Source organism: Podarcis tiliguerta, assembly GCF_965153285.1.
Source record: "Podarcis tiliguerta genome assembly, chromosome: 2".
Classification (NCBI taxonomy): Eukaryota; Metazoa; Chordata; class Lepidosauria; order Squamata; family Lacertidae; genus Podarcis; species Podarcis tiliguerta.
In genome coordinates this window covers 75,413,612-75,428,271 of record NC_139535.1, presented here as the reverse complement: position 1 = coordinate 75,428,271, position 14,660 = coordinate 75,413,612, and the positions used below count along the sequence as shown (strand labels likewise).

At 42.3% G+C, this 14,660-nt stretch overlaps 1 protein-coding gene across 2 annotated transcripts in view; it reads right to left on the bottom strand.

The window, feature by feature from the left end:
• The window catches only part of SLIT3 (slit guidance ligand 3), a 390,824-nt gene that overhangs the window by 15,188 nt on the left and 360,976 nt on the right, over positions 1–14,660 (bottom strand). For both annotated transcript variants that reach the window (XM_083430686.1, XM_083430687.1), the window contains exons 31-32: positions 13,308–13,548; positions 10,117–10,247 (exon numbers count right to left, since the gene is read on the bottom strand). In XM_083430686.1, coding sequence (XP_083286812.1) covers positions 10,117–10,247; positions 13,308–13,548 — 372 coding nt within the window. The remainder of the gene's footprint in view (positions 1–10,116; positions 10,248–13,307; positions 13,549–14,660) is intronic.

Genomic DNA, 14,660 nt, shown 5'->3' with positions numbered 1-14,660 from the left:
GCTGGGTTCCCCCAGCCACTCTGGGCGGCTTCCATAGAAACCAAAAATACACTAAAATATCACAGATTAAAAACTTCCCTGAACAGGGCTGCCTTAAGATGTCTTCTGAATGTCAGGTACAGTGGTGCCTCGCAAGACGAAAAGAATCCGTTCCGTGAGTCTCTTCGTCTAGCGGTTTTTTCGTCTTGCGAAGCAACCCCATTAGCGGATTAGCGGATTAGCGCTATTAGCAGTTTAGCGGCTATTAAAGGCTTAAGGGATTAGCGGATTAGCTGCTAAAAGGCTATTAGCAGCTTAGTGCCTTAGAAAAAGGGGGTGGGGAGCAAAAAAAAATCTCAGCAACTCGCAAGACATTTTCGTCTTGCAAAGCAAGCCCATAGGAAATTCGTGTTGCGAAGCACCTCCAAAACGGGAAACCCTTTCGTCTAGCGGGTTTTCCGTCTTGCGAGGCATTCGTCTTGCGGGGCACCACTGTAGTTATTTATTGCTTTGACATCTGATGGGAGGGCGTTCCACAGGGCGGGCACCACTACCGAGAAGGCCCTCTGCCTGGTTCCCTGTAACTTGGCCTCTCGCAGTGAGGGAACCGCCAGAAGGCCCTCGGAGCTGGACCTCAGCGTCCGGGCAGAACGATGGGGGTGGAGACGCTCCTTCAGATATACTGGACTGAGGCCGTTTAGGGCTTTAAAGGTCAGCACCAGCACTTTGAATTGTGCTCGGAAACGTACTGGGAGCCAATGTAGGTCTTTCAAGACCGGTGTTATGTGGTCTCGGCGGCTGCCCCCAGTCTAGCTGCCGCATTCTGGATTAGTTGTAGTTTCCGAGTCACCTTCAAAGGTAGCCCCACGTACAGCGCATTGCAGTAGTCCAAGCGGGAGATAACTAGAGCATGCACCACTCTGGCGAGACAGTCCGCGGGCAGGTAGGGTCTCAGCCTGCGTACCAGGTGGAGTTGGTAGACAGCTGCCCTGAATACAGAATTGACCTGCGCCTCCATGGACAGCTGTGAGTCCAAAATGACTCCCAGGCTGCGCACCTGGTCCTTCAGGGGCACAGTTACCCTATTCAGAACCAGGGAGTCCTCCACACCAGCCCGCCTCCCCAAAAAACAGTACTTCTGTCTTGTCAGGATTCAACTTCAATCCATTAGCCGCCATCCATCCTCCAACTGCCTCCAGGCACTCACACAGGACCTTCACCGCCTTCACTGGTTCTGATTTGAAAGAGAGGTAGAGCTGGGTATCATCTGCATATTGATGGACACCCAGTCCAAACCCCCTGATGATCTCTCCCAGCGGCTTCATATAGATGTTAAAAAGCATGGGGGAGAGGACGGAACCCTGAGGCACCCCACAAGTGAGGGCCCAGGGGTCTGAACACTCACCCCCCCACCACTTTCTGAACACGGCCCAGGAGGAAGGAGTGAAACCACTGTATAACAGTGCCCCCAGCTCCCAGCCCCTCTAGATGGTCCAGAAGGATGTTATGGTCGATTGTATCAAAGGCCGCTGAGAAATCCAGCAGAACTAGGAAACAACTCTCACCTTTGTCCCTAGCTCGCTGGAGATCATCAACCAGCGGAACCAAGGTAGTTTCAGTCCCATGATGAGGCCTGAATCCCGATTGGAAGGGATCCAAATGGTCCACATCCTCCAGGCGTGCCTGGAGTTGTTCAATCACCTTGCCCAAGAATGGAAGATTTGAGACTGGGCGATAGTTGGCCGTACTGGCCAGGTCTAAAGATGGTTTTTTAAGAAGCGGTTTAATGACCGCCTCTTTCAGCGGATCTGGGAATGTTCCCTCACAGAGGGAAGCATTCACCACCCCCCAGAGCCCATCGCCCAGCCCTTCCCGGCTTGCTTTTATTAGCCAGGATGGGCAAGGATCAAGGAGACAGGTGGTTGGTTTCACGCGTCCAAGCAGCCTGTCCACATCCTCGGGGGTAACGGATTGAAATTGATTCCATGCAACTTGACCAGACAGAGCTCTAGCACTCTCCCGCCCCAGCCCTGCTCCCATGGTGGTGTCTAGCTCCTTCCGAATATGAATGATTTTATCTGCAAAAAACTTTGCAAAATCGTTGCAGGAGATCTTGGGGTCTTTACAAGGCCCCGGTGGTAAAGGTGGTTCCGTTAATTTGCGAACCACCTGAAAGAGTCTCCTGCTACTATTTTCTGCAGATGCAACAGAGGCGGTGAAGAAAGTCTTCTTCGCCGTCGCTATCGCCACTTGGTAGTCTCGACGATGAGCTCTAACCTGTGTCCGGTCAGATTCAGAGTGAGTTTTCTGCCTCCGACGCTCTAGCCGTCTCAGCGATTGTTTCATCACCCTCAGCTCCGAAGAAAACCACGGGGCTGTCCGGGCTCCATGCAGTCAGAGAGGGCGCTTCGGAGCCAGACAGTCGATAGCCCTGGTTAACTCCGCATTCCAGCGGGCCACCAGGGAATCAGCTGAAAGGCCATCAACATGGGATAAAGCATCCCCTACCACTCTCTGGAAACCATTTGGATCCATTAAGTGGTGAGGGCGGACCATCCGAATTGGTCCCACCTCCCTGGAGAGGGGAAGGGTCGCAGAGAAGTCCAGTTGCACCAGGAAGTGATCTGACCATGGCACTTCTTTTGTTTCACTTTTACTTAGTGTCAGATCACCCACGTCACTAGAGGTGAACACCAGGTCTAAGGCATGTCCATGACTATGAGTTGGGCCAAACTTATTCAGGGACAGCCCCATGGAGGCCATGCTTTCCACGAAGTCCCGAGCAGCCCCTTGTAAGGTCGTGTCGGCATGGATGTTAAAATCCCCTAGGAGAACCAAACTAGGTGTCTCCAGGATAAAATCCGCCACGACCTGAAGCAGCTCGGACAGGGAATCCTTGGTGCAGTGGGGAGGTCGGTACACCAAAAGGAATCCTGTACTGCCCCTATTGCCCAACTTCCAGAACATGCACTCAGAAAATTGGATCTTCCCAGTAGGACACCTGGTGCAAGCTAGTGACTTCCTAAAAATCACTGCAACCCCCCCTCCCTGCCCACATGACCTGGGTTGCTGTGCGTAAGAGAAACCTGGTGGGCAAGCAGCGGCAAGGACAGGCCCATCTGCGTCCTCCAACCAGGTCTCTGTCACACATGCCATGTCAAATCCTCCATCCACAATCAGGTCGTGGATGGCAGTGGTTTTATTCATCACTGACCTGGCATTACACAGCAACACCTTCAGGTCATGTGGGTTTCCCCTGTTGATTCCAGTATCCATCCGGTCAAGGCCAGACCCGGAGGCAGGGATAGTCTTCAAACAACGACTAAACCTGCCTCCTCGGTAATGACATGGTCTGGTCTTAGCGTAACTCCGCCTCCTGCCCATGATCACCAAGATTGGATGTCCCAGTGCTTCCCCCCCGTGGAACTTGTCCCAGCCATCGTGTTGGCTGGGGCCCCACTCCCAGGCAGCCCTGATCCCGCCCCTTAAAAACAAAACACAAACTATACAGAACCAATAAAACAACAACAACAAAAAAGGAACAGAATAATTATACTAAAATTAATCCCCAACCAAATATCCATCCCACCCACCCACCCCCAACAAAGGGGGGAAAAATTAAATTGCCACCGGCTGCTTGAGGACATTTTAAAGCACATTAACCACCTGGAACAGGGAAGCAATGGCAGAACACTTCCCACACTTCCCCAAAAGTTTGTTCCAAATAAGGGCCTGGGCCATCCCCCCTGAGCCAGTTGGAAAGGCCCTGGAAGGGAGCAGGCCCTGCAGTCCTCCCCACAGCCGATGGTCCGAATATAGATACAGTTATATCAAATGAAAGTGTTAAAAGTATAGCACTGGAGTACCATAGACAATGGATGAAAACTACTGCTGTATTAGAAACCATACATATGAGCCACAAAGCTGGCATCGTGCATTGTGGGGAATTTTTGTTGTTGGCGATGCCATGTAGATCATGACAATCTGAAACCAAAAATGGAGCTTTGGATAGACATTATTACCATTGATCTTCACTGTGTGGTCTCTGTCTGCATTTTTGAAAGGAGGCACTACCAATCTTGTTTGCTAAACGTGAGAATTAGATTTAGTTGCTATTTAAAATGCACTTATCTTTGTTTTGCTTTTTGATGAATCTCTCTTCTGCTATTACTAGGAATCAGTATATTTGGCACAATTCACTTCTTCAGAGATAATGTGTGCCCATCATTATTTTATTAATGCATTGTATTATTCTCACTATACATTTTATACTTCTTCTTTTTTTTTTTGGTACACTGCTCTGATACTTTACATTGTGGGTGATTTATATAAATGTTAGAGCCACCAGCCTTTCCCTGGAAGGGCTGCTGGCTTTCAATTTCAGCCAGTGCAGAATGCAGCAGCCAGACTATTAAGTGGACCACACTATTGTGAACAAATCACTCTAATGTAAAACATTTTCACTGCTTCACTATTTCCAGGGTCAATTCAAAGTGCAGGTTTTGGTCTTTAAACCCATAAAAGATATTGGTAGAGGGTTATCCGAAGGACTGCCTTCCCACATGGACCTGCCCATCTATTTGTTTCAGAGATTCTTCTTGAGGTTTGTCTACTCTTGTGGGTAAACTGGGTTGCTACCACAGAGAAGACTTTTTTCAGTGGCGATGCTCAAATTACAGAACTCTTTCTCCCCTAGACGTGTTCACTTGGTGCTTTTTTTACTGTCTTTTATGCACAAGTAAAAAACATATCCTCTTCCTTTGTCCCTTAAATGAACTTCAATGGCACTGAAGGTCCTTTTATACCATTTTCATTTGGGCTCCTTATTTATTTATTAAAATTATATCCTGCCCTTCTTCCCAAAGGAGTTCAGCTCTATTTTATCTGCTGCTTTTGTTTCCAGTTTCTTCTTGTTGTTTTTATTGTATTTTAGTGCTGCCTTGATGCCATTTGACAAGAATCAGTATGGAGAGCCTACAAACAAACAATGTAAGTGTGATATGACAGAGAGAAATATGATGGTTTCTTATGACTGCACCTGTATAGTAGGAAAAGTCAAACCTGCTGAATTTCTGGTCATGATGTAGGGCACATGAGCCATGCTAGGAAAAAAAGAAAGAATGATAGCCCTGTTCCATGCAACTGTCTCCTCTGTATATAGTAGGAAAACCAGTTATGTGAAAATGATCAGATTAGTAGCCTGCTTCTGACCTTGGTTGAACAGTGCATCATTCTGCTCTAATTTTAACTGCAGAAAATGCAGTGGCTGAAAATTTAAAACTATCACTAAAGCTTTTTAATACTTACCATAAACAAACTCTCATGGGGAATGGTAAATGGAGTCATTTGTCAGCTGAATTACATTACTTTAAATTGACAATGGATATTTTCCTAAAAGATATAGGCTGTAAAGTTCCATTTTAAGATGCTTAGCATTCCAGTTACAGTACAGAACAAAACTGTCTAGTGGAGAAAAATAAATGAATATGAAATTCTGTCCTGCAAATGTCAGATGGAATCACAATTGTTATCCTAACTAAAATTCTTACAAAACATAAAGGAATAAGCAGAGTGCTAAGGAAAAAGAATCTGGTCTACAAATGCAAATTTATTTATTTTTAAATGAAGGAATAAGAGCCCCCTTTTTTAAAAAAAGCCTTATATATAAATTGGGAAAATATCAACACAGGCAGTGTCTTTTGAAAATGTTTGTAATAAAATATTTGCATGTTTTAAAAATCCTAGCTTTAAAATTTCTACCAACTACCCCATATCCCTAGGATGTTTTTTTCTGATAAAACAGCTCAGGTTTGATTGAAATGTTTTCTTTAGTTAATTTCCTTCTCTTTCAAAGTTAGCGATAAATGGCAATATACTTTATGTAATCTCCACTAAAATATATTTACTGACTTCTACCTGACATTATGTTGAGTGCCCAGGAAAACATTAATGCAAACTTTGACATTTCCACTTCAAGTTATAAGGCTGAGGAAATCTGAAATGAATCCCCAAAGAATCTCAGATATTCCACATTGCTTCTGAGCAAACATGAATCAGCAAAATCCAAAGATGGATTCTTTCTATTGTGCACATTATACAAGGCAGCTGCTGAACAGATAGTGCACATACTGAACAATCACAATTCATTCTCATTTTACATCACTCTGTATGCTTAAAGTAGAAAACCATCAGATCGAACTGCTGTGAATATAGCAGAGCTATATGAATGAACATAGTTCTTCCTGGTATTAAGTAAAGAAGAACTATATAATTGTATCTGTGATACAGAGGTGCTGGGTTCAAGACACACTCCTCTAACCCTAGATGGCTATGGAAAAGCACAAATCAAATATTTGAAGATACCCTTTTCCTTGGCCAACCTGTTTATGAAAGTAGAAAGAAATAGCCCCAGCTAATGAAGCATGTTGAAGGCACACTTGTTCCAAGGCCCTAATATTGATTTCTGAAACTGATCCTAAATGCCCAGTGCCAAGGAGCTCAGTTAAGACACTAGTTACAGCTGTGAAAGTGATCTGATCATATAAAAGCTAGTGTCCATATATGGCATGTTCCACTGGTGGGGACTAACATGTAGGCCAGACAGTTTCTATTCTACAGTGAAAGATGCAATACCTGAAAAAAAGGTGCTAGAATGATCTGTAGCTTCACCCTGTTCAACATGTTCTAAAGTAAACAATGACATAAATCAGATTCTGGGGTTGGTTTCTTTCTGGAAACTGTGTAGAGGGGAAATTGGCTAAAAGAAGTTTAAGCAGTGATGGCTTATTATGAAGTTCTTGCAACACCAGCAATCTTGAAAAGAACCTTCCACAAACCCTACAACATATTTTAAATCAGTGCACATTGGGCAGGTTATAAAAACATTTTCTCACTTCCCCCCTTTTCTTTTTAAATTCAGGTTCTCTTTGTAGCTGGTGCCAATATGCTGGCATGGATGTACTTCTCTGCCCCCATAGAGCAGTAACTAATTCCAAATGGCTCTGCTTTACCAAGATGGAGGGTAGGTGGTGGTGGAGCAAATCCAAGGCAAGGCACTGACTGGACAGGAGCTGCCATTCTGCTCACATCTTTAGAAAGTCCTTTCCCTTTAAGCAAGAGGCACCAAAATGAAAGGACAGAACTGGCAAAGCAGGAAATAAATTGATTCTTGAACAAGCCATAGCGAGCCTTGCGTTCACAACCTACCTACCTACTGCTGCATGTCTGGGAATCCCTGAATCTCAGCTTGTCCTTGCGCCTGAAGTAGGGACAGTGATATATCAGTAATTTTGATTAGTTTCACAAGCCAACTTCAAACCATGCATTATGAAGCTGGCTTGTTTAAACCAATCATAATTAGTGTAAACTACAATCCCCAGTTGAGATGCAGTAACAAGCTGAGAGGCAGAGAAACTTACAATTATATTAGGGTTGTCATATTTCAAAAAGTGAAAATCTGGACACAAACTGGGAAAATGGTTGAGCTGCTTTTCTTTTCTCCAAAATAATAAAGTTTTTGGCAACCCTAAATTATATACACATTACTTTTTATATTTCAATAAAGAATATTTTTTTAAAATTTAAAGTAAACACTGTTAAAGTCCTACTCTTGGCTGTGTGGGAGTTTGGGTGGGTGGCAGGGGATAGCAAAACTTGATGCAGCTTGTTTACAAAGAAGGAAGCCCTGATTTAGCACTGGATCCAAACATGGCCAATGTGTGCTACTTTCCCCATCCCCCACTCTGGTATTATGCTCTCTAAACTTTAAAATGGGTAAATAATTTTCTAGAAAATCTTCTGCATACTTAATTTCTTTATTGTAAAATATCATCAGTGATATACGCTTAGGGTCTTGGCTAAACTTCTTGGGCTATCTGCTTTGTGTGCAGATTTTCTTTCTCTCTTACTGTGGTACAATTGTAGTCTGGATTGGCTTGATATTGTGCTGTGGGTGATACTGCTGACTTGCATGCACATTCAATAACTGTACACCTTAAATGAACAGAGTATTGCCTGTGCCTTCTGCCTCATAACACACAAAGATCCCATCACTGGTGGGATGGCTTGGCACAGGCAGGATCTCCCCAGTTTTTGAAGCCATAGAATAATAGAATTATAGAGGTGTGTCCTATCAGCAGAGTCACAACAATATACATTTTTCTTAATAGTACCCAAGATCTACTTCTCTGCAAACATGGCCATTTGCATAATAGGAAGCACAAGGAGCCGGAAATTTCCCCTTCTGGACCCCCCTCCTTCGTGGGGGTGGGGGTGGGAATCTAATTCACTTAGAAGCTCCTCCCACCTTCCCCTGCCTTTTGACATTCTTCAGCTGTAGCTTTTTCTCCCTCAGCCCAATCTTTTCCTATCGAGCTTGATGCTAATCCCCATTCTGCTATACTCCTTAAACTAATAAAAGATTAGAGTGACATTTCAGAAAGGGCATCACATTAAGCAGCAGCTTTCACCATCTCAGCAGATCACACAGTGCAAAACACAGCCAGCGAGCAGGCCATTAATCTTATGGTAATGAGGTGTCATTCTGAATGGAGACCTCCTCCTTGATCAATATGAAGGGCACGGGAATAATGAGGACACTGATGCTTCACGCCACGGGTAACTTTGCCGGGAAGGAGAGGATCCATGAAATGCTGAGATATCAGAAGCAGCCCCTTGTCACTACAGCATTCTGCTATCAACAATAGGGAGCAGGCACCCGCTCTGATCTGCCACCTCATGTGTTGTCTGCAACTAATGAGCCTTCCCCTATGTTCTAATTAGTGGCATAAAACTGCTGTAACAACTCTGCCTTTGCTATAACATGGAATTAATTAGGATTAGCTACAGAAGAAAGAGTCTGTTTTCATGGCTATCCCACCAGACTATAATCACTGGTGAAAGTAACCAACAAAACCCCTTCCGATGGGTAGACAGGCTAGCTCAGACCTAATGATTAGCCTTTCTGTTCCAGTACAGAGCTAGCTGAGGCCAATGCACTGCCTAATTAGTCGATACACCGCCAGCAAAGAAGGAAGCCTACTGAGCTTGCTTCCACTCTGTTGCATACAACACAGTCCCCTAAAAAGAGCAGACGGCACCAAACTGAGCTAATTACCCATCCTGTCTTGTTTCCGGAGTGTTAAAAAATTCACACAAAGAACTGAAGCCTCTGTAAGCAGTTTCATGTTCCTCTGTACATCAAATTGGTCTTTTTTATGTTTACTATGCAGGGTGATAGGATTTCTTTAAAACAGAAAGATACCATATGTGGATCCTCTGGGGCACTAGAAACTCTCAGAATTAGAGAAAGGAGGTTATGTGCTGAGAACAAACAATGTGTGAAGAATAGACATGAAGCATTAAACACTCATACACACCCAGGAGCCCTAACTGGGTTTAATTCTACCATGCACATTACACATACGTCTCATCCACACTTTCCACGCTTATTGTGTGAAATATTTTTGCACTTGTGATAAACACAATGGATGTGCAAAGTATGGATGTGCTCTTGGTATTTGTGCAGCCAGAAAAGCATTTCCCCCCTCTGCCCTTCCCAGGTCAGACTGGCTAAATTTCCCCTGCTTTCAATCCATACATGGTTTGCTTTCCATGTGCAAGGCATCTATTGCTGTTTTGTCTGTAAGCTTCTTTTTGCACTGTGTGTGTTCTCTGTGACAGTAGCAACAGCTGAACTGTGATAATGCTGGGTGCTTTATTCATTAACAATTACCTCTGGGTAATTGGCTCTAACTCACATGAAGGGACTGGTCTAGGTGGTTCACGGTTGAAACTTCATAATTTCTTCCAGTTTCAAAATACCTTCTGGCCCAATTGTGATTCAACTGAAGGCAATCAGGTTGTGACCTATTCTATATGTGTGGTGTCAGAATGAGGATTAGAATAGATTGTTTGCATAAATATAAACTTATAGCAGGAAGTCCATACAGTAATGAAGTGTGGGTCTGTAAATATACTGGTTTTATTTGGGGTTTTTTGTTTTGTTTTTAAATTCCCAACAGCATCTTTTCTTATAGCCTGATAAGGAAAATGTGAAATTGTAAGCAGAGAGAGAGAATGCAATGTTATTTTTAAAAGGAAATCTTCACTTTCTAATTCTGTAGCCAGTGTACTTACCTGTATATAGTTGTGGGTGGGGCACTCAGTGTGTCATAGATAAGTCTCACGTGACCTTGATACAACTCTAAAGCCAGGGGATCGTTGTCCCCTTTGTATAATAAGATGCCATTGTCTTTATCTGTTGCTACCTTTAAATGTCAAAGTAAAAGTGATTAATGGTTATATATATATATATATAAAAGCAAAGGCAAATACATAATATTTATGTATTGTCACAACAACTATTACTTCATGTATAGTTAGTAAATACCAAAACATTTATCTCAAAGCCATTGCACTGTGCTCTTTGGTAAAGAAAATTGTTACTTTTTTTTTTTACAGTGTGATGGCACTGGTTGTAGCCTGCACCATTAAAAGGAAAGGTGGCAAGCAGACCAGTCAACACAACAATCCTTTAACTTCTCGCTACTGCCACCAAGTGCATATCTTGATTTTTCTCTGGCTGCTTCCACTGAACAGCCTGTTAGCCTTTCAGATTTTATCAGACCTAACCTACTCCCTCCTCTGCAGAGAGTGATAAAGCAATTAGGCATGGAATAAATAACAGGTCCTCAGACTAATTCTGCCCCCTCCTCCCACAAATTACTATATGCTTTTACTTAAGGTTTTTGGAACCTTTAGTAAGGCAATAAAGTTATCCATAAATAGAGATAAATGCATTCTATACCTATTCTAGACTTTCCCCCTAACCAAACCAGTAGTCAGCAATTTTGGCATCCCTCTGTTCAACTTCCGGGTCTCTTTGTGGTCTCTCCCACATTCCTCCTGTTGCAGTGCCCAACTATGCTCTTATACTTTCCAGTGTTTCAGTTCCCTCCCTCTCTTACAGCTTTGTCAACTCCAACTCTTCAAATCTCTGATTCCACAGCTTTCTAACTACCCTGTTTCCATTGCCTTTCCAAACTTTTACCAATCAGAAGGAGAGTAGCTTTCTGGTAAAGTTTTTATTCCCCCTTAATTGTCTGCTTCCTAGGCTGAACCTTAGGCCCTTGTATGCAAAATATCCTGATCAAAACATCCCCTTTTAAACTTCCTATGAGCAACTTCCCGAACAAAACATCCATTTATGCTTTTAACTTTACTGTGAACTTTTGCCCCCCTGTGCTGGAGAGCCTTTGAAGTAAAAAACCATTTTACAACCCAAGTTTTACAACCGAAACCTAAACTCAAAATGACTGAAAATCCTCTTTCCTTCGCATGTACCATTTTAAGTGTGGCATCTCTAGATATTTCAGTAAGCATCTCTGTGTGCAGTGGGCATTAGGAATCAGATCACGGTTACTGTGCTTATTCTATAAAAGGAGCTTTGCTAGGACAAATGTTCACTGAAAGTTAATAAACGGGATACATACAGTTTCTGTACCACCAGAAACACAACCAGGTAAAATGTACACTAAGAATTACTCATGTCAAACATCCCTCAGGTCAGTTTTGAAGAGGGAAGCTTGTGAACATATGAAACTTTAAATGTACATTGCAGCCAAGTACTAAATTTATTAAATTTCTATACCGCCCATCCAAGGATCACAAAGACATAATACAGTAAACAAAAGCAATACCCGTCTCCCCAGTTAGGAAATCCTGAGTTTACTTGTTTATATAATTTATAGTTAATTCTTTCTGCTAAAAAGCACTCACGATGGCATACATCTTCTCTCATTTTTTTTCTTTTTTGATAACTTTTTACCCAAAATCTCACATAGCTCAAGGTGCTTGAGAAATAAAATGACAGAATGTAACACAACAAACTTCTAAAAATATTATTCAACTGCTGACTGCTTATGAAAACAGCAGCCATGAACTGAAGGCTTTAAGTAACGTAAACTTGTAAGTACGGTAAACCACTTACAATGACTTCAGAAAATGGTGCAGTGCCCTGCCAGGACAGACAAGTCAAGTGGTAGGCTACACCACGCCAAGTCTCCTGTCTGCATCCTTCAGTAGTAACAGCTGATGTACAATGGACCATTTCAGAATTAAGACTAAACCACCATCCATGCATTCAGCAATTGTGTAAAGCGGTTGTATGCACATACTGATGAATGCTTCTTGAATGCTTGTGTGAGTGGGGGAGGAATTCCAAATGTCATATTTAGCAGGGATTTGGCGAGGTCTCCTCTCATGTGGAGATGCTCTATGAGTCTTCTAGTATGTTGCCCATGCATTCAGATAACAGGGAAGCGCTTCTACTGAAAACACTTTCACTGCAGGTAGCAGTGACAGTAGGCATGACTAGCTTCTGCAGCCTCCCCCCTGCATTATTTCAACTTTCCCTGTATTGTGATTAGTTTAGTTCCACACAAGTTTTCAGGCATTTAGCCACTGCTCCCGAAGTTTTATCTGTACAAGTCTTCTCCCAACCTTCTTCTGTAGCGACATGCTTAAAAAAAGGCCTTTTGAGGTTCTCAGAAACAAGTATGATTTCCAATTATTTCTGCAGTAAATGTGCCAGAGTGATTTTTAAATTGCAAGACAAATGGCAATATTTGAAACTGAAATATTCACTTAAAAAAAATAAATCAAAGTATTTGCTCAGACTGGTAAGTTGAAAGTGACTTTTTATTTATTTCAGTTCTTTTTATTTGGAAGCACCCCTTAATCCTGTTTTAAGAGATGCTTCATTAAAGCTAATTTTTTACTTGTGTGGCATTAGCTACCAGATGGAGAAGCAATATTTTAACTGCAAAATAAGCTTTGAGAACACCATCTGTGAGAGATCCATGTAGTAAACAAGTCTGGCTTTTATATTATCATTCAAAATCTACTTTTGTCATAAACCTGTTTTCGACATGAAGCCCGAGATGTGGCCTATATGACTGAATGTGCCTCAGCTCCTAGATCATGGCACATTTTGCTTTTTTATGCAAGCAAAACCAGAGAGAATGAGGAGGGGTTGAGCAATGTCAAAAAAATAAACAAATTGTTTCTTCATTTTTTTGTTCCATCGTATTGAGTGAGGAAAGAAATTATGGCTCTTTTCCAGTACAAGATGCTTAAACTGCATCAGGAGCGTGTGAAAGCATGCAGATCAGCTTTTAAAGTCATCAGGTGTTCCTTCCAATGATGGTTTAAGTGGGTATTGCTTATCACAGTAAGACTGTTTTCGCTGGTAGTGAATGTAATGTGTGTGCTGGCCTTTATATAAGTTCTTTGCCACATTATATGGGAACAGAACTGGGTTGACTTACTTGAAGGGAGATGTTTGCTTGAGGGCGGATTTTGGCTTGTGAAAGTTCAACGTAGGAATCCTTTCCAACAAAATTGACGGTAATTAGTTTCTCACACTTCTGGCCAGCAAAACCAGCCAGGCAACGACAGACGGGTTCCTGGTGCACGACAATGCACTGCGCTCCGTTTTGGCATTCATAGTAGTCACAAGGGCTTGTCTGGAGCAGAACCATCGGCGGAGGATTTTCACAGAAAAGCCCACTTAAAAAATAAGAAAGTAAGAATGTTATTCTAAACCCACCAGAAGTTTAAAGATATGAAGTTCAAATCTAAATGTGCCGTTGTCAACTCCTCCTGCTCTAGAGTGTACAGAAGTGACAAATGCTGGGCCAAAACCAAAGAAACATTTCTAGCTCTTGTGTTGGTTTTTTAGGTAATCCTGTGAGTACATAATGGACTATATATATGAGTATATATGTTCACGAGAGCACTTTATAAAACCATATGAGCAGGAAACATTACATATCAATTACCGGTACTTCAATCCTACACCCTGAGTGGAAAATCACCAGTGGTACATGGCTGGTGGGGGTGGGGTGGAAATCAGGCTATAAAACACTCATTTAAATTCATATTTGAATCAAAATGTGTGACTGAATTATTTGACTGCTAAATATGCAGATAGATATTCATGTGACATTTGGAAAGGAAAACACCACCAACCTTTCAAAACTATACCATTCACTTCATTAAGTTTTTTTTTAAATGAAACAATATATCAGGCACTTGTAAAATTGCAGCAAGGTGGTTTTGAAAGCAAGGAACACCGTAGTCTCTTATAAGAGGCTTGAAAATAAATATTTGTAATCATGTTCTTTGCAATTACCAGCCTTCCGTTTCTAATGAAGTTTCAACTTGTTTTTAATTTGTTATTCCTGTGTGTGTCCATTCTGTCCACATTTTGACTAAAATAGAAACAGACTGGAATTCAAGTCTTTTCAGTGACATCTGCTCCTCTTTCCAGGAGTGGTTTTACTAATAAGAAAAATGTATTCTCTCTTAGGTCACACTTACAGCTAGTGTCTAGTTTTATTGAGCCAGTCATGCTGCTTACAAGGTATGTAGTGATGTTCATGGTTGGTCCTAAATGAAAGTGAGGCACATCTAAGAAAACTGTTATGTGAGAAATAGTTTTCAGATGTCAGCCACAACCTAAGACTGGATCAGAATGTGAAGAAGTGGTTCTAGATTACTTTTGAGCAATATTTGCATTGTTTTGTATTTCCCTGTAGTGCCTCCAAGTATTCTCATTTGTTTGAATCCCCCTCCCCCACCCAATACAATTTGCTTTCCCTTGTGGGATAGGGCCAATG